This window comes from Ammospiza caudacuta, chromosome 1 (genome assembly GCF_027887145.1).
Source record: "Ammospiza caudacuta isolate bAmmCau1 chromosome 1, bAmmCau1.pri, whole genome shotgun sequence".
Classification (NCBI taxonomy): domain Eukaryota; kingdom Metazoa; phylum Chordata; class Aves; order Passeriformes; family Passerellidae; genus Ammospiza; species Ammospiza caudacuta.
In genome coordinates, this window is record NC_080593.1 from 14,046,643 (window position 1) to 14,070,813 (window position 24,171).

At 38.7% G+C, this 24,171-nt stretch overlaps 1 protein-coding gene across 5 annotated transcripts in view; it reads left to right on the forward strand.

The window, feature by feature from the left end:
* The first annotated feature begins 1,808 nt into the window (after nt 1–1,808).
* The window catches only part of CUL2 (cullin 2), a 40,563-nt gene continuing 18,200 nt past the window's right edge, over nt 1,809–24,171 (forward strand). Inside the window, exons 1-8 of one of the 5 annotated variants that reach the window (XM_058825222.1) lie at nt 1,809–1,937; nt 4,800–4,938; nt 10,812–10,914; nt 12,723–12,817; nt 15,395–15,500; nt 18,350–18,432; nt 23,788–23,884; nt 23,977–24,087. In XM_058825222.1, coding sequence (XP_058681205.1) covers nt 4,820–4,938; nt 10,812–10,914; nt 12,723–12,817; nt 15,395–15,500; nt 18,350–18,432; nt 23,788–23,884; nt 23,977–24,087 — 714 coding nt within the window. In that variant the 5' untranslated portion in view covers nt 1,809–1,937; nt 4,800–4,819. Of the gene's footprint in view, nt 1,938–2,036; nt 2,146–2,730; nt 2,780–4,799; nt 4,939–10,811; nt 10,915–12,722; nt 12,993–15,394; nt 15,501–18,349; nt 18,433–23,787; nt 23,885–23,976; nt 24,088–24,171 lie in introns of those variants that run through there. The other 4 variants (XM_058825214.1, XM_058825240.1, XM_058825230.1 and 1 more) reach the window with 4 other exon arrangements.

Genomic DNA, 24,171 nt, shown 5'->3' on the forward strand with positions numbered 1-24,171 from the left:
CTGAGTCATAAATCATGTATCCACTCACAAAAACATTGGTGCATACACACAAGTTCTAGTCTTGCTCTTGGCAGATACATTATCATTTCTTAATAGACTGTATGAGAACCTTTGTTCTTTTGGAAGCACAGGCAGCACTGTGGGAGTGGTGAGATGACCTTAGCGACACACACAGTAATGCTCTCAGCTTGCTCATCTGACCCCTGCAATACCCCGTTCTGTGCTTTCAGGTGGTCATTCTCTGGAATTCCTAAGTATTTCTCTGTTATTTCCTAAATACATTTCAATCCAACAACAGTTTTTAAATACCTTACATAAAAGCAATAACAAATACTCATGTTCTTCCTCTGAATTGTGACTCCCTAATTGTGCTTCCTCAACTGCAGCCTTGTAGAACAGAATGTGCAGAATAGGTACCTAATTAAAGTCTGTGCTTATTGTGAATATTCATTATTTCAGGAAATTGCTACATGATTCTTCCATGCTGAACAACCCAAATTATTAGTTTTGAAAAATACCTCCTTTCCTGCATCTGTTTCCAGTTTATAACAGTTAACTCAGGACTAAATTTCTTCATATAACAGAAATTTACAAAATATGTACTGGGTAATGTTTGGGTAGTGTATAGTTAAGGATTTTTTCATTAATGGTCATCTAACTTGTGATATCTGATCTTGTACAATTAATACATTCACACAGCAGGGTTAAGAATAGCATTATTAAATTGTGCCAGCATATATTTGAACTTCTAAGAGTTTAACTCACAAGCTTGTGACTAACACTACCACTAAAAAAGAGCCTCCAGTTCTTAAAAAAATGTAAAAGTGCTGCAGATACAATTCAACACTTGCAGAAAATAACAAGCACCCAAAAGCTTAGTTACAACCTACCTCCCCCCAGCAAATAGAAGAGCTTTAAACTCTGCTAGTTTCTGTTAAACTAGCAGAATAGAAAAATAAAGGGGTTTAGGGTGAAAACAGAGGAAGTTGAAGCGCTGTTTACAATGCCTAGAAGGAGACCAATAAATTTAAAAAGAGAACACAAAGGAAAGCATTAAGGCTTAATGATAAAGCTGCAAGTACTGGAAATGAAATGGGCAAGGGCTTGATTTGAAAACAGGGAAAGCAATTATTTTGACGTGAGTTTTGAACAATAGAGAATTTTCAGAAATAAACATTTATTTTCCAGAAGGCTATTGTCTCCTACGGAGAGCTGCACTATGTCCTCTAAACGAAACCCTTTTTTAATGTTTGTTTTTTAGAGCAGAGCTGCTGTGCCCAGTTGCGATCTCCCGGGCCCGGCTCGGCGCCCTTCGGGCGATCGCGGGCCCGCGGCTCCCACAGCGCGCACGTGCGCCCGGGGCACGTGAGCCCGCCCGGCTACTCGGTCTCCACAGCGACTCTACTTTGTTACTCCCGCCCAACAACTTTGTGTTGCCCCTTTCTTTCCGCCGGGGCCCGCGCGGGGACGGCGGCCGCTCCGCCGAGGCAGCCGGGGCCGGGGCGCTGCCCGGGGCGTCCCGCACCGGAGCAGGGCGCTGGGAGCTGGGGAAATTCCCTGCTGGGGCCGGCGGTGGGAAGGGGACACTTCCACCTTCTGAGGTAACGGCGAGCTGCTAACACGAAGCCCGGGAACGCCGCGCCCGCGGGAGAGGCCCGTTCCAGCCCCCGCGCCCCGCGACTCCATGTCGGGAAGGCGCGGGACGAGACCGGTCCCGCCATGGAGGCGGAGTGACGCGTGCGCTGTGACCGCCCCGCCGCTGGGAAGTGCGGCCGCCCGCGCTCGCCGTACAGCGAGGGCCGTACCAAACCCCGCTGCTCCGGCGGGGGAGGGTGCGATCAGAAAGTGACGGAGCGCCGGGACCCGTCGGCCCCAGCTCATCCTGCGGCCGACGGGGAGAGCCCGGCGGGGAGAACGCGGGGGTGGCGGCTCCGCGGGTGAGGCGGCGGCTCGGCGGCGACAGCACCGAGCGGGGCCGGGGGCCGCGCCCCGACCCCGGCAGTGGCGGCGCCGGCGGAGGGGCGGGGCGCGAGCGGCTTTGGGTAATGGCAGCGCTGTGAGGACGGAACGGGGCAGCGACCGCGGCCGAGGGCAGGAGCGAGGGAGGCCGGGCGGGGGTCGCTGACTCGGGCCCCGGGCCGCCAGGTAACGCCCTCGCCCGGCCCGGCCCGGCCGCAGCGCTGAGGGGAGGGAGCGCGGCGCTCGCGGGGAGGTGGCGGTCCCGACCCCGCCGGGTGTGCGTGGGGGCGATCGGGCCCTGCCCCCGTCCGGCCCCGGGGCCGCCGCTGGCCCCCGCCCCGGGCCCCCATCCCCGGCCGTGCCTGAGCGGCAGCGCCCGCTCGCCCGCCGCGTCCTGCCCCGGGTCCTGCCCTTGCCCCGCGGCCAGGGCGCGGTGCGGCCTCTCCGGCGGGGCCGCTCGTTATCCGCTGGCTGCGCCCTCCGCCAGTTTCGCTTTTGTTTTGGTGGAGGGAGAAGGTGGGAGCGGGCACCGGGCGGGGGCGGGCGGCACCGGTCACCTGTTTGACGCCAGTGCTCCTGCCTGTGGCCGCGCACCCGCCACGGGCTTGTGATGCTGCCGATCGAGGGGGTTAAATAGCTTGGAAATTTGGGGCGTTCTTTGATGCTGGACAGAATACTATGTTTGTTTGTGTGAACAAATATTTGCAGTATGACAGTGGTGTGTTTTAAAGAATGAGGCGATGGAAGCAGCATCCTTTCATTATCATGCCGAGTAAATATGTTTCAATAACATCTGTTTACTTTAGGGCTTATCAAACAGGTAAGGCTTCCCACGCTCTAATAGTCTAAACCCTAGGGTAGATATTCTGCCCTCCTATAGTTCTTACCATGATCAATACAAGACATTTAATCGAAGTTGGTGGGCTTATGCATTGCTGACACTGGAGCACAGCATACTCCAAAAAACCCAGTGTCTTACAGTAAAAGTTACACCATACTTGTTTAAATGTCTGTAAAACACACTTAAATTTATATTTCCATGGAAGTTGTAGGAGAATGCCTAGTAACAGTTATCTTAAACTATTTAACTCCAGAATACTTGGATGATCATGTGGATGCTTTACACAATATTAGGTTTTAATCATCCTGAACACGGTGATACTGATTAATGACATTGGGATATACTGTGGGGAGGACTTTTTCTTCTCCCTTCCTTCTTCCCCTCGGTTTTGCTTGTCTTTGAAGAAAGGGCTCTTTTACCTTGGGTGTACCACATGTGTTTCCAAGACAGCAACTTCTAATGTAGCACAAGTACAGCTTTGTTACCACAAGCACTTATTATGATTGTTAATGGTTTTTGTGGACCATGATTATTTTTTCTTGGAGCCAGCTGGAAATGCTCTCGTTTTTCCCATAAGAGGGGTATTAGGGCTTTTTGAAGATTACTGCTTCCCCCTCTCCCATCCTGGAAGTGAGCTGTTGTCTGCGTCTGCTAAGGTCACATTTCTGTGAACCAGTGTGTTTTTCAGCTTACTTTCTTTGATGGATCTTTGTTTAGTCACTTCTCACTGATTTTTCTGTGTAAGCTCCTGCTGACATGTCTGGATTGGATTAATTGCCATGTTACAAATATCACAACATTTACAACAGTTGAGGAGCTTAGTTAAAGGGGTGGGTCGTATGCCTGCATGCTAAAAGTTGCATTTGATTTTACTGCTTTTTTCTTAAACTGAGAAGAGGTGTATCCTGTGAGAGCTGGTAGTGGTTAAGGTAGTAAGCTGGTTGCTAAATAGTTTTTTAGCATGACATTTGATTCTTTCCCTTAGTGAGGTCTGCCCCTGTGCTCAAAATCTGTCACTAGCTTTCTACTTTCCCTTCTGACCTTGAAATTTGGGAAAGACAAGAGTGACTTGTCCATCTGTTTGAAATGGAAATAGAAGTATTCTTTCCACTTTTTATTGTAGTCTTACAAAGTCATGTTTCTGAGCAGGAGCTAGACTTGCTTTGTGCATGGAATGTCACACATCAGGTCCTTTCTAGATTAGTGGAAATAAGGCCTTCACAGTTGTCTTTTTAAAATCACCTTACTTTTTCCCATAGTTTTATTTAGATAAGTTAATGTTGATTTGGTTGGGGTTTTTTTGTTTGTTTTTTTTTTTTTTTTTTTTTTTTTTTTGCAATAAATTTGCTGGTTTTGATAGGATATTACTAGCAAAGCTTCTGTATCTTCAAGGCATATCTTACTTGAAAGATGTCACTGTCCTACTGCACAGTGCAGTAAGCTGTGCACAAGCTCTGCATATTGCCCCTGTGTTTTCTTTTTCACATCCCAATCAAAGCTTTCGGGTTTTGTGGCTTTTCAAATGGAACACCAAAAATGTCTCTTGAAAGCCTGAGGTGAACATAGGCTACAAACTGACAGTGGGAATTGCAGATACTCTGGTAACAGTTTAGTTTGTTCTTACCCCAAATTTTCTTAGATACAGTTGAAACAGTCTTGGAATAAAAGTCAACAAATCAAAATTTACAGGAAAGTTGTTTTCTTCATGTGACATTCTTAAATGAATAGTTTGGTGAGATAATGAGCTTCACAAAGCATGATGCTCTTAGATTAGTTGGTGTTATGTTATAGGCTATTCATGCCTATGGAACATTAATGTTCCTTTCCAAGGCATTAAAAATGAGGGATTGTAGCTTCATTTTGGAGGGGGTGGGTGTTCTTTGTGTCATTGTATCATAGTGGTGCAACTGTGTACAAAGTTTAAATTGAAAAATTCAAAGGAAGTGTATCTTTTTTAATGATTGTGCAATGTTGTCTGACACGTTTAATTCTTCTACAGATTAACACTAAAGCCCCACAATGTCCTTGAAACCACGAGTAGTTGACTTTGATGAAACATGGAACAAACTTCTAACAACGATTAAAGCTGTTGTGATGTTGGATTATGTTGAAAGAGCAACGTGGAACGATCGCTTCTCGTATCCTTGAAGTGAAAAATCTGACTTAACGTGTTTGTGTGATGTGTTTAGCCCAGAGTAAACCTGTGTTATATAACAGTGATCTTGAGCAGCTTGTTGTTAGGCTGCACCTGTTATTAGAACTGTGAATAATTTGAAAGGGATGGGAAATTCTGCATATTTGGGAAGTAATCTATGTGAAAATCATCATGCTGATAAAAAGTAAACTTGTCTCAGTTTTAGTCACTTTTGGGAGCTCTAATACTTAGCTTATGCCAAAGCTGTTCTTACAGGTATTGAGTGTCCCCTATTCTGACAATGAGGTTTTCTTGTATGTTTAAGTGTTTGTGTGTGGCCAGGGAAATACCCAAGACAGGGAGCACATCTTTAAATTTGAGATGTGAGGGATGTTGAGGTTGTTCTGTGTGAAGATTTCTCTCTCTTCTTTGCATTTCTAACTGTACTGATAACTACCATACTAGACATTTCCACAGCAGGGATTTATTAAAAAGCCTTCGTCCTTTCCCTCCACTGTTACTACCTTATCAATCATGACAGTTAAGCTATATTTAAGAATAACTACTCTTTCTGCATTCATATGGTGTTGCTGTTCAAATCACAGCTGTACATACGTTGTTGTAGTGGAAAGGTTTGTGTTTTACATGTAATATTTTGCAAGATTTAAGTTTCAGTGAACTTCTTTTAAAAGAACTATTATGTTTCTAACCAGTTATTCTGTGCCTTGTGTCTATCTATTCATTAGCCATTACAGCATGGTGAATAATTAGAGAATTTTAGGAGGCTTTGCACCTCTTCTGCAGGGATTGGTCACAGCTGGGTTTAATTGCAAGGGAGAAGAATAGTTTAGATTTATTGATTTGTTAATTCTTGTGGGTGAAAAAAGAAGCACCTGAGAACATCCTTAGACATAAGTTTTTACAAGATAAGCTTATTCTGTGGGCAGGGGCTTGACTCCAAAGTCTCATCTCATCCTGAACATGTTAACTATTTCTCAGAATTGCTCTCTCATGTGCCTGTGTTTTGAACATGTGTATGTGTATATGTACATAGTTCCTAGTTCTTGTGATGTTTTGTGGTGTAATAATCTTAAAGAGCTCTTTCATTTAAAAACTTTGTAATTAATTTCTGGGAGCATGACCTGCCACCTTGTACTGAATTAAAGTTCAAGTGACTCCAGAATTAAAAAAAAAAAATTTGAACTAATTAGGTGGGTACTTACATGCTGAGAAGTTGTTTTGCAGTCATTCTTGCTAAGCAGTTTTTGAGGATTACATAATTCAGTCTTTATCAAGTGTTAAATTCTGCAGCTTAAAACTTTAAACATTTAAACAAAGGTATTTAAAATAGATTTGAATATAAACTAAGAATTGTTGCAGGAGATGTTGTGTTGATTGCTTGTCACACTGTTTTGGTTACAACTTCTTATGTGGAGACCTTGCACACGAGTTTGCTGTTGATCCTCTTTTGGGATTTAGTCCAGTTGATTGAACATCAGAAAAGGATTGCTTATGAATAGCAGACTTAGGAAGCAGTCTTGGAATAATCATTTGGCATGTAACTCTTAAGACCTTACTTAGTATCATCTCTTAATTACTTTCCTTGGAAAGTGGCACTATTAGTGCCTGATTTGGCACAGGCAGGAGCCTTTTGGCTTTTTGTCTGTGGCTGAATGGCCCAAGGAGTTTGTGCAACTTCCAGCTTGAGTGTTGGTTGTTCAGTATTTCTGCTTCCTATTACCAAATTTTATGTTTTAACACAAGCTGCTCAATGAGTGCTCAACAACTTGGTGGAACTGGTAGTTCTATACAGCTGGAATAAAAGTTTTTTCCAGGTTTTATACATAAAGAAGACTTTAAGGATCTTTTAAAAAATTGGCATTTAAAAATACGTCATCTTGTTCCTCGTTAACTTTTTATTCTCTCTTAAATTCATTTTAATTGTAGTAGTGTTTCTAAACATCTACAGCAATTCTAAAGGAAATGTTCTTTCTTATTGCTTGAATCAGCACAATAGAAAGATGGCAAATTATTTCAACAAAACCCATACAGGTTATTTCATTGATTATAGTATCAGTTGATCTTTGTACTGTATAGTCAACACAGTGATGTGGAAACAAAGGATAAGATACAGCAAGCAATCACTGTTTCAGTCTGCATCAGTGTATTCTAAGAAGTGTTAGCTTTCCCTCGTGCTGTTTAGGGCAGCTGAGATCCAGTGGAGTATGGAAGCTGACAGTATTTTAGTGATGACAGGCTTGTACTGCACATACTCCACTTCTAGAACTAATTTTTGCCCCACTAGTTCCCCAGAACTTGTTTGTTTTGAGCATAGTGTTTCCTTTGTAACTTATGGTAATTTTGTTGTTAAACATGGCTTATCTTTAAATAAACATTTTACCTCATACTTGAAATGCTAGAATGCAATGAGCTGGGAACCACAATGGTGTAAGAGTTAAAATCTGGAAAAGATCACCTGAAAGACCATATGTCACTTTATTTAAAACGTGAGTCATCCTGATCCACCTTTGACCTTCAGATTTCCTGTTAAGATTCTCTGCAGAAAGAAATGTGTATGAACTTGTTTCATTGTCTGGTAAATGAGTGACAGTTATGTCTCTGTTTGAGGTGGTGTTGGGAATACATTGTATCACTTTCCAGGCTGCTCAGCAGGCACAGGAGTGCTTTTTAGGTTAAGGCTTGGTTAGAGAGTAGTGGGTAATTCCTCTGTGCTTTGGTAACTGCCTTTTAACTAGAACTTTTTTGAACAGGTAGGACATCAAACTCTTCCTGTTGTTGTCTTGGGATTTCTACCCAATAAGTTAACATAAGATCAACAGTACCCAGAGACAGCTGTACTTCAAACAGAATTATTTTAAAAGTATGCAACATGGCCATCTGCCTATTTTCACCATTTTTTCTCCAAATTTGTTCTCCCTCCTCTGAGGAACTGTTTTGCAAGGACCCTATGATGAACCAGAAACTTAAACATGTATCTTTAAAAACAACTGGTTGAGAAGGAAGAGTAAATAAAGTTTGTATGATCGTGATTCTTTCCGACTAAGTCCTGAAATTCTCTACAAATTTTGGTTCTGTTACAGAGGATTGATGAATAGAAATTTCCCCAAAGCTCTACACTGGTTGCCTAGAGAAGTCTTAACTAGGGTGTTTTTTTAACTCCAAGGACAATATTTGTGAGTTTCTATAGCTTTGGCTATAGTATTTTCTGGTTGATAGTAATTTTGTTGTTGGTCCTTCTTAGTTTGGAAGTGCTTCAGTTTCCCATTGCTGGGTAATACCTCTCAAATAGCAGCTACCAAAGCACTCAAGGGTCACAGAAGGGTTTTGATGTTCTTGTTCTCAACAAGAGTGAAGGCCCCTAGGCAGCACTTTGGCTGCAGCTTCCTCTGGCCTTTCTCAGCCTGCAAAACTGCATGCTGAACTGGAAGCACAGATGGCTTCCACCATTAAAGATAAATTATTGAACAGTAAAGGCTTCTTCCTGTTGTTCTATGGGACAACAGTACAGGAAAAATATGCTTTAAGTTTATGGAGTAAAATACCAGTGATGATCAGTGAGATTTTTTTCAGAGATTTTTTTTTTGTTGTTGTTAAGAGAGTCACAACACTTTGAACTTGACACTGAAATTTGGATTCTGGACTCAGAGATAAAATGCATAAAGAAACAAGTACAAATTGAGGAAGAAAGAACAGTTTTGCTTCAGCCAGATATATTCCAGTCTCATGATAGCTTTCTTTTGTATAATTCTAGAGAAACTTGATATCCAGCAAGTAGTATTTGATTTACATAGGAGGGTAGGTGCCTGCTCTAGTGCTTCTGTGATTAAGCTCTTAGTTTGTACATCTGCTGATATTAAGCACAGTGGCAAATGTCAAGAATGAGTACTAGATTCAGCTTTCTTCATTTGTAAGTAAATTTGTTTGCTAGAATAAGGAAAGGCATGTTTGGAAGATGTGCGTTTTCATGAAGGAGTAGAGATAGCATTTTCATTCTTTATTAGGATTATTAAAACTAAGAAACTTGTTCACAAGGTAAAATCAGAGATATTTGTTTGGTGCTTTCATCAAATAAACTGTAATTGCTATATTCTTGTGCTGCTGTGGTGAAGACTGCCTCTTTCCTCTAAATTTCTAAGCTGTTCTTGTTGTAGAGATCTGTAGGTTGTGGTGATTCAGGTAGTGTAGTTGTGGATCAAAAGAGAAACAAATCATATCCCCTTTGCTTGTGAACAAATTATTAAGATTTCTAATTCTGAGTTTAATTTCTCAAAAATACCTTTGCATAATGAAGAGGCTTGTGGCTTGAATTCTATTTAGGATGCATTTGACTACTCACCATCCTTAGACTGAGAAAATTTGTTGGGGAGGGGAAGGTATGAAAACCAATTATTCTTTACAATCTCTTTAATAGAATGTTTCATTCGTCACTGTTTAAATTTGTTTTGATATTTTATTGGTCATTACTTTGCACGCTGGTGTAGTGCAATGGTAGCTACTGTTACAAAGCAGGGGATGTTGCCCATTATGTTGCACAGTGTTTCCATTTAACACTTTTTGCTGTTCTGAGGGGAGTTCTAGCAAAGATGATCTATATGAGTGAAATAATGTTCTTTAATTTAGATTCTGGTTGGGGTTGCAGATTCCAGTTGCCAGATCAAGGGTTTTTTCCTAATTAGTTCTCCTGCATCAGAATCTTCTTTGTTTTAAGTAGTAATTCTATATAAAGAATGAAATGTGCATTTGGACAGGCTGTGTGATGAGAGCTTGACACTGTTCTGTAGATTAGCAGGTGACTCTTCAACTGTCTGTCTTCTACCTCCTTTCACACAGGCAGGTGCTTTTTAGGGTAGGCTAGAGGAAAGATCCTGTGTCTTCTCTTGATTGAAGTGATATACTAAATTATTGATTTCTACCATGGCTGGCTTTATAAAGTGCCTAGGCTTAGTGCTTAAGCCATGTTTTAAAGTAATTTTTGCAGAATTAGTTTATTTCCCACAGTTGTTCATGTGAAGCTTGACCTAATCCTTGCTTGACTTTTCTGAAAGCAAAGTTCTCAGTCATAATTTCTCTTCCTCAAATTACTCTTAAAACTTGATAAAAACCAAAAGTGTAGCTCTGCAAGGCAGTTTAGGGACAAAACCATCTTAAGGGTGGCTTAGCAGGTTGCTGCTGCCTGTTTAAATTATCAAGCACAACTGTTTTTTGTGGCTGTGATCTAAACAGGATTACTGAAATTATAATAATGGTTAAAAAGAATACAGACTTTGTTTTATCCACACCACCATTGTGATTATTTAATTTTCAGTGTCCCCTGAAATTGTTTTACCTGTGGAGGTGAGGGCAAAATGCAGGGACAGTAAGTTACTTTGGACTCCAGGAAGGAAAACTTGAAGTCAGCTTCACTGTGTGTTTGCTCTGCTCTGTCCTTGACTAATCATGCTCTTAATCTAATTAGATTCTTCTTTCCATTAAATGAGAAGAGTGTCAGTTCATGTTGGTGACAAACACAGGATGGTGCCTGAAAGCTGCTTTTCACCTTGAGGTTATTGTATATTATACATGGCAAATAAAGGGTAGAAGCCACATCAGTATGAGGCTATCAGAAGTTTCAAGATCTTAGCTCTAACATTGCCTCAGCATTCACTATTTAAAATTTAATATTGATGCTGTAAACTTGGATTTTGCACAAGCCAATACTTACAATAATTTCAGAAAATTATTCATTTTATCTTTTTTGCTTGATGTAAAAAAACCCCAAAACCTAAACTACATGTGTGGAGAAGAAAGTGTTCTCTAAATCATAAACTTTGTTGCTATGTTTTCACACTTTATTACAAACCTTGACTTTGAGCCCAGAGACATTTATGCTTTGTGTGTGGCCTATCCTGAACCTCTTGGAGAGAGACTTTATACTGAGACTAAAATTTTTTTGGAGAATCATGTACGCCATTTGCACAAGGTAACCTGTACAGTTCCTGATATCCTGATATCCTGATCCTTTTTTTTGACTTTTTGTAGGTCTTTATGAGACTAAATCACAGATGAGTTGCAGAGACACACTGTTTGTATATATGAAATATGTAACACATGTCACAACATGTACACAAATGTAGGCAGGTATTATAGATACCTATTGATATGCAAGGCAAAAGAAATAATTTTCTTTCTAAGCCAACAGTTATAGTTTATGCAATATATTCATTGGCTTCAAAAGCAAGTTCTTTCTTTTACATTGAATGCTTATAATCAAACAAGTTAGAGAAGCATCTTCATTTTGCACATGTTCAGTAGTTTGTCATTAGCCTTCTGTTTCAACAGAAATGTATCTGCTCTAGTGTCTTGGAAACTGATTGTGTATACTCTTAAAAAATAAACAAAAACCTTCTGAAATATGTGAGACATAACACAAACACTTGGGAGGAGAGGAAATAATGGCAAATTATTTATTATGGCAACAATATTTGTATGTCTGTATAGCTGTGAGTTAACTTCTGTTTCATCAGCTAAGACAGCAAATTTCATCCATCATGTTTAGTAGATAGGACAGATGAATGGTGCCTTGATCTAGATCAGTAAAAAGAGAAGTAGATTTAAATAAGGTGCTTATCAGTCTTTAGTGTCTTTATAGGAGGTAAAGTATTGCAAATTCTGCAGAGTGCTGCTAAATGGCCTCATGCTTAGGTACTGAGTATTTGACAAGATAGACTGGTGTCTTAATGGGCAGTTCCACTGGTTACAGAGGATAATTCTGGCACTCTTATAGACTAAATCAATTCACTAGCAGAGAACTCTGCCAAATAATTTCTTCCTCATTTATTTAGTGAGCTGAATGAGCTCACTTAGAATAATCAGGCAGGTGCCAGCACAGTGGAAGCTTTGGGAAGTAGCAGAAAGCATACATCAGGTTTTTAAATTGGCTATCCACTACTTTTCTTTGGAAAACCTTTGCAAAATGCATACAGCGGAGGAAAGCGTTCTCAATTCTGTTTTATCTACCAGCTTTCTTCTTTCATAATTTTTTTACCCTTTTTTGCATTTTTTGCATGGGCTTCTTTGCTTCTTGAGCCACATTTTAAAATTATAAATTCTAGAGAGAATTATAGTTGAATTCCTAGGATCTTGTCCCCCCTCACCAATCATACTCATTAGTTTAAATTGTTGAACTTCTCTGAAGTATGAATCTATTTTGATAAGTTCAGTAGCTTTTTAGATGATGATTTGCTTAAATTTCAAAAAATTTGGGCCTAGATTTGAAAACCCTTGATGGTTTTTTTTTCATTTACATGTATCTGTGCTGTGTTAAACTTGTTTTATTCTGTGATTCTTGGTAAGTATGAGGACTTGTCTATCCAGTAAGACATAGTGGTTTTAAATGGTTGTAGTTGGTCAGCTCTTCCAGTGTGCAGTGCCTGTAGCTGGGTGAATATAAAACTGATCTGTGTCAGTGAGAGAATGGTTCTGTGAGTTGTCCCACCAGTTTGATGTGAGAATATGAACCAGGCTTGTTTAAGCAGGTACTTCTGAAAAGATCAATAGAAAATAATTCAGTAGACAGATTGCTATTTTTAAATGCAAAATAAAGCAAGTCCAGTTGTTCTAGCTGGCTTACCAAAACTTGGTAATATTAAGATGTGTTAGCTTTTTGGTCATTGCCACAATTCTGAATATGCAACTACTATTCCAAAATTGTAATCCCATGATAACTTCCTAAGTATGTGTGCTATTTTCATACTAATTCTGGTGTGTGGGGTGTGTGTGCCTTCACAGAGAGTTCTGGAAGCTGAAGAACAAGTACTGGTTATGTATCACAGATACTGGGAAGAGTATAGCAAAGGGGCAGACTATATGGACTGTTTATACAGGTAAGCTTTGCAAAAGAGTTGTTAAACCTTTGAAATTAACATGAAATTTAACATGATCTGCAGGTTAAGTTGAAGAGTGTTGAGAGAACAATAGATGAATATGCCTCAGGTTAATTTTGGAGAGAATATAGTTATGGTAGCAGAACATGAGCAAAAAGGAATAATGCATCAACAGGTAAGTATCCAAGATGGTTCCTAAAGTTCTTTCATTGCTAATATATTCTGCTTGATGTTGCAGTGCCAAATGTGTTGGTGCTAATCAACCCTGCAGTGTATAAGCTCATAATCCTGGGAGTTCTACAAGGATGGCACTGTACTGCAGTTTGCAGTTGAACCAGCATGGTTTGAGTCAAAGCTTTAGAATATTCTAGTTTTTATGAATCAGTTGGAGTTCGTTTCTTATTGCATGCCTGCTCTGAAAAAAGTACCATAATTTAGTTGACTCTATTGTATCCCAGGCTGTAGTTTGTATAATTCTTCTGCAATGAAAACTGATTAATGTCTACAGGTGGTAATCTGAAAGTTATTTTCGGAGAGATTCCCTTCAAATTTAATTAGGCTTGCATCTCTGCTTCTAACCTGATAGGCAATATTTGAAACACTGCTCAAATGTGAGACACTTTTGAGCAAAATTTTTTAAATGTGAGATCGATCATGTAATTGGAAAATGAGTTAAATCTTTTCTTTCTTCAGTGTTGATTTTGGTTTGTTTTTTTTTACCTATCCTCCTTGGTGCATTTTGCTAGGAAAACAAATCTGGATTCACTTTGAAAATTAAAATCCCACATGTGCTTGACTAAACCAAGGTGATAAAACTGATACAATAAGGAACACTGAAAAAAAACTTCTTCAGATAAATAAATAAATAATAATAAATAAGTAAATAATAGATAAAACCAATGCTGGACATTAGGCCTTACCAGTGTCTTGGTGCTGTAACTGGTTTCACAGGTACTTTAAAAAAATCCAGTCTGTGTACTTTATTTCAAGTGATTGGGAAAGTTTCCTTGTCCAGTAAATTGAAATTAGGTCATAAAAAAAAAACAAACAAAAACCACCCCAGCTGTTACAATTTTTTTGTAACAAAATCCTGAAAACTAAACACACATAGTGCAGCTTTTGCTTTGTTCCATTTTGTCTTTAAAATATTTATATAATACCAGCATATCATGATATAGCAATTTTTAGTTTTACATGCTACTCTGTATGTACTGATGCAAGAGAGAGTAAGTGAGAGTAGTGCAGGACTTTGCTTCTTAGCAAGTTTAATGAGAAAAAGCAGATTGGCAGCTGTTGGCTTTGTTCACATGGGAGAATATGGGAAAATGCCACCAAGGATCCTGCTTAAGGCTGGTGTTTGAGGTGTTCCTAATGTCCTCACAGGTTGTGTATGACCTGGAGGCCTGAAGCCTTCTAGAGAAATCTGCATTTACAGTTCATGGTTGGTATCCATGGCAGCACAGGTTACAGTAAGAGTCTGAAAGTGGCTGCTGTACTCCAATTTTTCATCACTGCGCTATGACAAGTCCTCCTTCTTTGGACTCTGTGGTGTCCTAAATTCTTTCAAGTTCACAGGATTTCACAGTGTGTTCCTCCTTCTCTCCTTTGCTTGGCTTTTGCCTTCATGTCAAGGGTGTTCAGACATCTCTGGTGTGGTGCAGCCTCTGAAGCCTGTATCTCTCAAAGTGCTTCAGTAATCTGGTTCTTTTCAATGCCTGAAACTGAGCATCTCAAAACTCCTGGTTAGATCAGAAATTCAAAAAACCTTCTCAGTTGCCATACTTAAACATTTTTAATATAAGAAATATTGTAAGTGTAGTTGGGAAATATATTCCAATTTTTTTCCCAGTTATCTAGGAGAGGAAAGAATGGTTCCATTGAAAAATGTTACAATATTTGTTCTGTGGGAATACTGAGAGTCAAGAGGAATGTTTTAGCAGGTCTTGCACAGAATCCATTCTGTGTTCTTTATAAAAACTATGCATACAGTAGTAAATACTGAATTTTAAAATAGCATTTATAGCATTTGTTCTTTATAGCTGTTACTTAAAATAATTTCTGAAAATTCTTCTCTTTAAAATTTGTAATCTGGCTGTTAGCTAGCTACTATGACCTGAGTAAGGGATCATAACAGACAAAAGTTTGCCCTGTTAAAATGAGCAGTACTTCTGCATTTCAGTTTGAGAGAAACACAGAACAATAAACAGTACAGGTAGAAGGAAATACTTTTAAGTTAAAAGTTTGCACATATATGTATGTATATGGAACACATGTATGTATGTGTAAGCAGTGCATGTTGAAATGTTGGATTCTTACACAAGTATATTGCTCACCAAGAAAATGCTGACAGTGATATTTCAGGTTCCTGTTTGATCTCTGTTACCAACACTACTGTTTTAATGTGATGGAAATTCTTTTAATGTCATTTGTATTGTAACATTTTTCTACAAATAGCAATGGCATTGGTTTAAGGAGGTTATATATTTTGTGATGTGAAACACATTCCACAATTCTGAACTTAATTTAAAAAGCCTTTTATTTTTGCCTGTTTTGATGAGGATATCCTTATTTCTATAGGTACCTCAACACACAGTTTATTAAGAAGAACAAATTGACTGAAGCTGATCTTCAGTATGGTTATGGAGGGGTGGATATGAATGAACCTTTGATGGAAATTGGAGAGGTAGGTGTCTCTGAAAGTGGGGTTGGCTATAAAGAGTATTCAGAATGCTATGAGTTCAGCTTTGTCCTTGAAAATTTTCACTTTTTTATGTCACAGAAATATTGTACATGTAAGCACTGTTCCCCTTGTAAAATGAGATTACAGTTTTGGTGTAGAAAAATAAGAGTGACCTGGCAGGGAAAAGAAACAAATATGAAAACGGTTGGAAAACTTGGATTTAAAATGTGATAATGGAAACACTTTGCAAATAAACTTCAGATTCTTAAGTGATACTGCTATCTAAAAAACATGTTGAAGAATTAGTATATTTTGGTTTTGGAAGCCCTTGAAATATTAGTTTTTAGGCTTCTATTTCTTGATGTGACAAAGTATAAAAGCTTTTCTTGCGAATCTCAAGGCAGTAAAATTAATACCTGTTCATGACTGGTGTAGGATTAAGTTTATTGCAGTCACTCCTTTGTCCTGAAAAGTAATGGAGACTTGAGTCCTATATTCATGCATTAAATTTACAGCACTATTTTGGTGAATTCATTGCTCCATTTCTTGACCTACAAAGCACTTGGCAAGTTTGTCAAGTCTTTGTTTTGAAAGCATTTACTCTTTCAGTATGGTTCCTGTAGGATTCTATCTTTTATTCTTTGGATTGTACAAGGGCTCTAGTAGAAGTCAAATTATTTGTTGTTCGTCACTTTAGAATGGAAAGAATTACTGTTTATGCCATTTAAGATCACTGAAATGATCTGGTCTTTATCTACCCAAGGGCAAACATGTTTATTTTATGTATTGTTCTCTTCAGTCTCAGCATGAAGTTACAGAAATAATGCCCAGTATTTTTAGAAGCAGAACTGCACCCTCTGTTCTGAAGTTTCTGTCTCAACATCACTCTTGTGTGGTAACAAAACTTTGGGAGCTTTTCAGTAATCTTAAACAAGTCCGTTCTTGCCCAGTTCTTCTGAGGGGTGTAACAGTAGGTCTGTACATGAGAGCAGAGCTGTGTGTGTGAGGTGTGGGCACAGCTTCAAACAGTTCTTCTTCCCCCAAGTGTTCCAGACATTCAGTAATTGTACTAGGAAATATACAGGAGGAGATAAGTTAATGAAAATAGTCTGCCACTGCTTGCAAGTGCTTGCTTTTTTCTTCTCTGTATGTTATGAATGCATGGTGAAGGACACTGCTTTTCTGAGTTGAGGTCCTATCACTGATTTCAAACTCTTGAATTTTCAATGGCTCTGTGAGAGCCCTGAGTTTAAATGCCTTTATTTAAGATGTGCCTTCTGGGTTTTTTACCCCCAGAAATAGATTCTGGAAAATGGAGAAAACTGCCATGTTGAGTACTGCCAGTCTAGTTGGAGAAGTAAGATCAGTCCCTATCCTCAAGTGGGAGAAACTGTCTTGAACTAATACATCCAAGTTGCTGGATTGATCTGTCTATAGTTTATTTGACAAGAAAATTCCAATAGGTGATTGACTTTGCTTCCCACTGGTAGCTCATATGTGAGAAGGACCATGCTAGACACCACATTGCAGAATTGATCTACCTGAGGTTGTTTCTCTTCACCACATATTCACAAAATGTGTCAGTTCTTTGCCTTTTTTTTCCCCTCCTTTTCTTCTATCTCTCCGCAGCTGTTTTCTTTCAGCTGGCTTCTTTCATTCTGTACTGGATGAGTTCCTGTTGTCTTACAGAAACTTGCCTGTTCTCCAGCTACTCTCCTAAGACAACTTTGGTTTCAAAACATGATCTGTGTTTGGATTTATAAGCAAACCTTTACCTCTCCTTTAGCCTGCTTATGGTGCAGTTGTGGCAGGTTTACTTTCTGTATTGCAGTGCGGGTGCTGAATAGCTGTGACAGTTGGAGCAAGTTCATTTGTTTGCTTTTTAGAAAGGAAATTTATTTCACTGAGTGGATCAGATTAGCAGTTGATAGCTATGTGCCTGCTTTCAGTTAAGATATACCTGACTGATAGTTTAATTTTTAAATCTAACGACCTGTTAGTTGTGTCAAAGCTTTCTTAGAAGCAATATTCCCTCTGTCCTTACTGAACTGTGCAGTTTTATTTTTTCCCAGTCTGCTACTTCCTGGCAGGTGTTTTTGGAGGTCTCCTATGTGCAATTATTCTCTGTATATAAGGGATCACTTTATCCCTTTTGGGCTTTAAATCTGACTTTGATTCAAGTGCAAAAGCTCATTTGAACTATTGCAACTGTGTTTTTTTTAAATGGTATATCTTGGGAGCAATGGCTTCACCCATAAGAACCGATGAATTCTGGAATTGATTTGAATTCCATTTGAAGCCAAATGTTTGCTTGCCAGTGACTTTGCTTAAGATGTAAGCATCTTAGTTTGGAGGTGTTCTTTGTGTGTTGGTGAAGGGATTTGTCTTTGACTGTCACCTCTGACAGATTGGCCAAGAGAAATTCCCTTTTGTCACTGAGGCTTATTTTGCAATCATTGTTAGAAATACTGGTGTTTGTACACATTCACACACTTTGGTTAGAAAGGTATGTTACTTACATATTACTGTGCAGAGGTTTTGTTTATGTGTAGTCTCAAAATCTGCCCGTGTAACCAACTTGCTTGGAGTCTTTACATGCATTTGAGAATCCTTGGAGTAGAACCAAGGAATGAATCAGGTCTATGAGATGTGTAGGAAGAATGCAGGCTGGGAAGCCAACATTCACATACTGCCTGACTAGGGAAAGAAGAGCTTACATAACAACTGAATTTATAAATCCTGAATGGGGAATTTTGTCATCTTTGGTACTGTTCTGAGTTTGGTGTGGTGGTTTTTAGGGTTTTTTTAAAATGTACTTTTTATTGATGTAAACCTGTGTTGTGTCCTGACAGCTAGCTCTTGATATGTGGAGAAAATTAATGATTGAGCCACTGCAGGCCATCCTTATTCGGATGCTCCTCCGAGAAATAAAAAAGTGAGTGATTGTTTCTTGCTTTAACATAAGGTGGGGGTATTGCACTTTTTTTTTACTTTGAAAATCTGTGGACTTTGACAGAGCTGTTTTATGTTTGGTTCTTCTAAGGTAACTTCTTTTCTGATGGTGATGGTCTATCAGCTTTTCTTGTTGTAGCTGTGTATTTGTGGCTTTCATGTGTAGAAAAAGGCAGTGAATTCCCTGTAACCACAGAGCAGTGATCTTTTTGTTTCAGCAACCCTTCTTATCAACGGGTAGGAGAGGAGTTAGAATAAGTGTCCAGGTCCCATAGGATGCCTGTTGCCTTTTTCTCCACCTGATGCTGTCTGCCTTTAGCTTTTGTGCTGTCAGTCAAGTCAAGGACCAGACCTTGGGCAAAGATTTGCCAAAGCCAGAGAAGCTGTGTTTGCATGGAACCCAGAACAATTCTTGCAAGTGACAAAGCTTCTGGGTTTCTATTTTTCAGATCAGTACCTTCACTTAACATTTTTGGTGTTTCACTTGAATAAAAAGAAGATAATTAATTTTTTGTAGTTTGAAGGAAAGTTATTGTTTCATTTCTGAATATTTTTTAATACTTCTAAACAAAGCCAAAGAGCTTGAGACTTGTAAAACTTTGATTTAAAAATTTTATTTAACTCCTAAAGAAGCTAATTTATGAATAATCAGAAATTCTGGATCTACTATAGATCTTGTGCATAGTTGCAAGTTTCATCAGTTTCTGCACTCCTACCACTGTTTAGGATACAACATTCTGGAGTTGTCTAATGATTGGGGTTTTTTAAGTGATTACTCAGGTGACCAGACTGGTGTAGGTAAACTGAGGGGGAGAGCTATCCTAGCAGATTAATTTCCTTGAACATGCACTTGGTCAGAAAAAAACCTGTAAGGCATTGAAAACCTAGTTTGTATTTTTCTTTCCTGAATTAAATATTTTATAACAAAGGAGGGAATATGATGTCTCTTTTGGATGGCATTTCTGAAGCCAGGAAGTATTTCTTTGTTTTCACTTGTTGAATCATGGTTCCTTTGTAACCAGGACTAATAGTGCTTTATCCATTTTTACTTCAATTATTTTTACTAAATGGAGATTCCCTAATTCATGGTGAAGAACTTTCTCCTTTGTTACATCAAGCATATTGATGCTGGAGACTTGTCTTACTTAGTGTATATATTTCACTGGTGGGTGGGAGTGGAAATGTGTGTGAAAACCTTTTTCAACAAACATCTGATGCCTCTTAAAATAATGGTCTGTATTTAGCTTGAAACTGATTGCAGCCCTACCCAGGGCCTTTAGATCAAGGCTGTCACTGGCTTTTGGAGGTGTTAGATTTTGAGACTGTAACAAGTTGAAATAATTTGTTACTAAACTATTTGGAAACTTTGGAATAAAACTTCTGTCCTTGTCTCTAATGGTTGGATTCGGATTTTTTCCCCATTCTTTATTAGGGAGTCTTTGTGTGATCTCAGAGAAGTTAATTTAATTCTGCTTCTCAAAATATACATCCAGCAATTCATATTAAGTTTCTTCTAGCCACTTTGTGATCTGCACATCATTTAATAAATTACATATGAGAGAACTACTTCTTGTAGCTGTTTTTGTTCCTGCTGTCATGAAATGCAGTGCTTGCTATGGAGATTCTGAGGATGGCCTTTGCATGTAACAATAGGCTTGTTGCTTTTCTTTGCTGTAATTTCTGTGGCCAATACAGTTTTTAAGAGGCAGTTTTAAAGATGCTGCTGCAAGTGATTTAAATGTCTTTTAGCACTGAGTTCAGTAATTCAGGGATTAAACAAGGTGGATATCCTAAGTTATATCTGTCAGACATGTAAGAATATGCATGGGAATCATATAACTTAAAATTTTTAATAAAATTGCTAATACACGTATATGCTTAAAAACTCATCTATTCTACACCTTCCTCATAGTAGTTGTTTGTGCATGGTTCAGTTTATTACAATGCTTTAAAAAAATGAAATTAGTGTGGATGGGTCAGTTGAACTACTTCATGGTAGGAAGTTTGTGTAGCATAGAACAGTATGTGGAGTTGATAACCAACACTGCAGTAAATTATTGCATGTAAAAGTAGGTTTCTTACTGTAGTGGAAAAGGTAGGGAAGCAGAGCCACAAATTCTTCTTTCAAATGTTACTTTATCAGTGCATTTAACTGGATTTTTAAGAAGACCTCTGACTACAGCCTTGAGCACACCGACTTTTTAGAAGCTATAAGCTTGTGCAATACATTATACTTTAAAACTGACAATAAACTTTTTTTTTCATGAAAATAAAGAAATACAAGTAGTGGCCTGTGGCTCAGCTGAACAACTGATCTAAGATTTTACTGACACCAAAAAGGAGCATGCTGTGCTCTGCTACCTTTCATGTGGTGCTCACCTGGTTCCTTAGTGGCCCAGCTGAACTGCTAATGTGACAGAAAACCATCCTGGATAATGTTTCACCAAGTTGGCACAAGTCAATTCAGCAAAGCATTAGATGAGTGCCAAAACAAAGGAAGAGAGATGGAGGGCTGTGACTGAGCAAAAGGGAGCAGGATTAGCCCCTTTGAGCAGCAGAGAATTCTGAAATCACTTAAGCTTGTCTTGTCTAACTGCACTCCTAATACAGAGTTCTGAGTGTAACACTTTCATCCCCCTCCCTCTAGCCCAAGCATTCCTCCTACAAGGTGAGCTGAGTATTAACTTAAGCATTCTTGTTTCAACACAACAGGAAGCTGACAAGATCTTGAATTGTGAGAAAATTCATCTATGAAATTCTTAAACAGAAATAACTTGGAAATTACTCAGGGGCTATCTCAAATGACAGTGTGATTAGTACAGACTAACTGAGAGACAGACAAACTTCTCTACTAAAGATAACTAACTCTTTCTAACTAACTGGACCTATTCCTGTCTAAGCTGATACATTATCTGTACCATTTGTTTGAAATTAAAGCTATTGGAAATTAACATTTTAAAAAGTGTTTGGAACAGTCTCATCTAGTTGACAATGAATTCTGTAGGTAATAGACCTTGAAAGATCCTTGGTCTGACACAGCAGAGCACTTTTGAGTGATGGAATCTTCTTTTAATGAATTTGATATCTAGTTATTGTAGCTGAAGGGGCTGTAGTAATACACTGTACAATACATATTGAACACTCACTGTTAGCTTGAGACTGAACACAGGAACAAGATGGAGTTAATATAAACCAGCACAACTTTCTTGGGTGTGTTTTGTAGCTTTCTCTATTTTTTGGAAAAATATAACTTGCCACCACCTAAATTAGTGGAATTTGTGTTTCTAGCACTTAATCTTTTTATCCAGATTCCTTTCCTTGTACCCAAGATATCCTGTGACATCCCTGCTTCAACCTGTGTTGCAGCTGCTCTGTAGCTTTATGCAGTTTGCTTGCTGAGTGCTGCCAAGAAAGAAAATAAATGTTTAATAGACTTCTACCTTTGCAGGTTCACCAGTTCCATTTTAGTGTGGCAGTTGTTCTTACTACTACAGCTTTTGTGAAAGTCATCCTTAAAACTTCTGTCAAATTTTTTGACGTTTGCACTACGCATTCCTGGGAGCAGAGTGCCATTGGTGTAAATAAAACCTGAAATGGCTGCCAGAGCAGGCAAGGCCTGTTCTGTGCTGGGTTTGTTTTCATTTATTGCCTTTGAGCATCAGACCTCTGCTTCAACAACTTGTTTCCTTCCTTCCAGCTCTTCCATGGAGCATGTCTCCTGCACTCATGCAGCTCGTTCCTAATGTTCCTTTGTATATTTGTATGATAGGTTCAGCCTTTAGTTCTGTGCCGTCCTGTGCTCCATGGCCCAGCCCTGTGTTCAGGCTGCATGCATCCTGCAGCTCTCTGTGCTCCTGGGCCCCTCTGGGCTGGAGGTGCATGCCCAGGGCAGGTGGGACTTCTCCCTTCTATGATTCTGTGCTGCTGCCTCTGCATCATAAACCAGACCCTGCAGAGAGATGTTGGCAAAGGTGTCATTACATGTACCCAAAGCCAGGTTTATTCTATTGTTCATCTCCCACAACCAGAGGAAATCTTCTTGTTCCCTGTGTGAAAAAAATCAGACCATCCCTGATGGAACCCATCTGTTCAATTCATCTGTAATGGATAATAAAAATGAGACCATCCCTGATGGAACCCATCTGTTCAATTCATCTGTAATGGATAATAAAGCTACAAAAACCATACAGAGACTGTTCATTATCTGTTAAGAGAACTAATTCTTTACACCCGTCCTAAGCTTAAGTTTTCAGATCAGAGAAAACAGTAGTGTTTGAAAGCAATATCAATGATTAACAGTTGTGAATACATGAAGATGGTCTGGTGTGCATAATACAATGGCTGCTGGTGTGGCTGTCCTGGTAAACCTCCACAGCTCATGGGCATCCTCTGGACTTTTTCCCGATTACAAACCAAAATAAATAATATTAGTAAAATTACTTCTCTCCCATTTCACCTCAGCCTAGATGGGTATATGGTAATGTTTGTCTTTGATGCTTAATCATAAATACACTTTTATAAATCATATTTTAGTCCTATTTAACACCTTAGAAGTTAGAGAATATTTTTTGCTGAGTTGTAAAGTACATATGAAAAGTGGAATTTTTTAAGAGCTTTTCACGTCTTAAGAGGAAGTTTGTGCTGTTTTGAATGTTGGTTATTTCCCAGTCTTTGCAAAGGGCTGAACACTAGTCTTTTTAGCATGCAAAGCACTCGTTTTAATTACTTCTATTTTCACCTAAATGGAACTGAAGACAACATTTTCTTACTTCAACTCCTTCATTTGAAGCTAAGAACTTGACTGGAAGATGTAAGGTTTTCCTTTTCTGTATGATGTATGGTTAAATATTGTGACATAATGGGCAAGGTGTGTTATTTATTCCACTTGAAATCTACATGTTGAATAGTAGATATTCAGAAAAGAAAACAGCATGCTTCTTGTTGTGGTGCTGGTAAAAAGGATGGATTTTTTGGAAGGGGCAAGAGCGTGAAGGTAATTTATGTAATAAAGGCTACAAATACAATATGGAAATTAGTGTAGCTTTTAAAGTACTTGCATAGGGTATATAATTTGGAATACTTAGATCCTTAGAAAATCCTTGGAAATTTAATGACCTTTAAGTGCTTTTGAATGTTTATGAATTACTATCTCAACAATTTAAATGTATATGAGAGAAAGAAGTGCATTTTTTATTTTAAGAATGATCTTCTTTAATTTTACCAGTTTGAGCAGGAGAGTTTACTGGAAAATGTTTTCATCCAATTATATTTCATTTGGCTATAAATGAGTTACACCACATACCTGCATTCTCATAAATGTTTTCTTTGTCTATTTCAGTGATCGCTGTGGAGAAGACCCAAACCAGAAAGTAATCCATGGGGTTATTAACTCCTTTGTTCATGTTGAACAGTATAAGAAAAAATTCCCCCTAAAGGTAGATACACATTTCTGATTATGTATTTTTAATTTGGAATGTTAATCTAGTATATACATTATTTGTCCTTTTAAAAAAATTCTCTCTTCTAGTTTTATCAGGAAATTTTTGAGTGTCCTTTTCTGAATGAAACAGGGGAGTATTATAAACAAGAAGCTTCGAACTTATTGCAAGAGTCAAATTGCTCACAGTATATGGAGAAGGTAAGAGATTCTTCAATACACATGCAATAATTAAAATCATTTTACTGATGATACATGTTGTCCTCTACAGTTCTCATAGTTGTT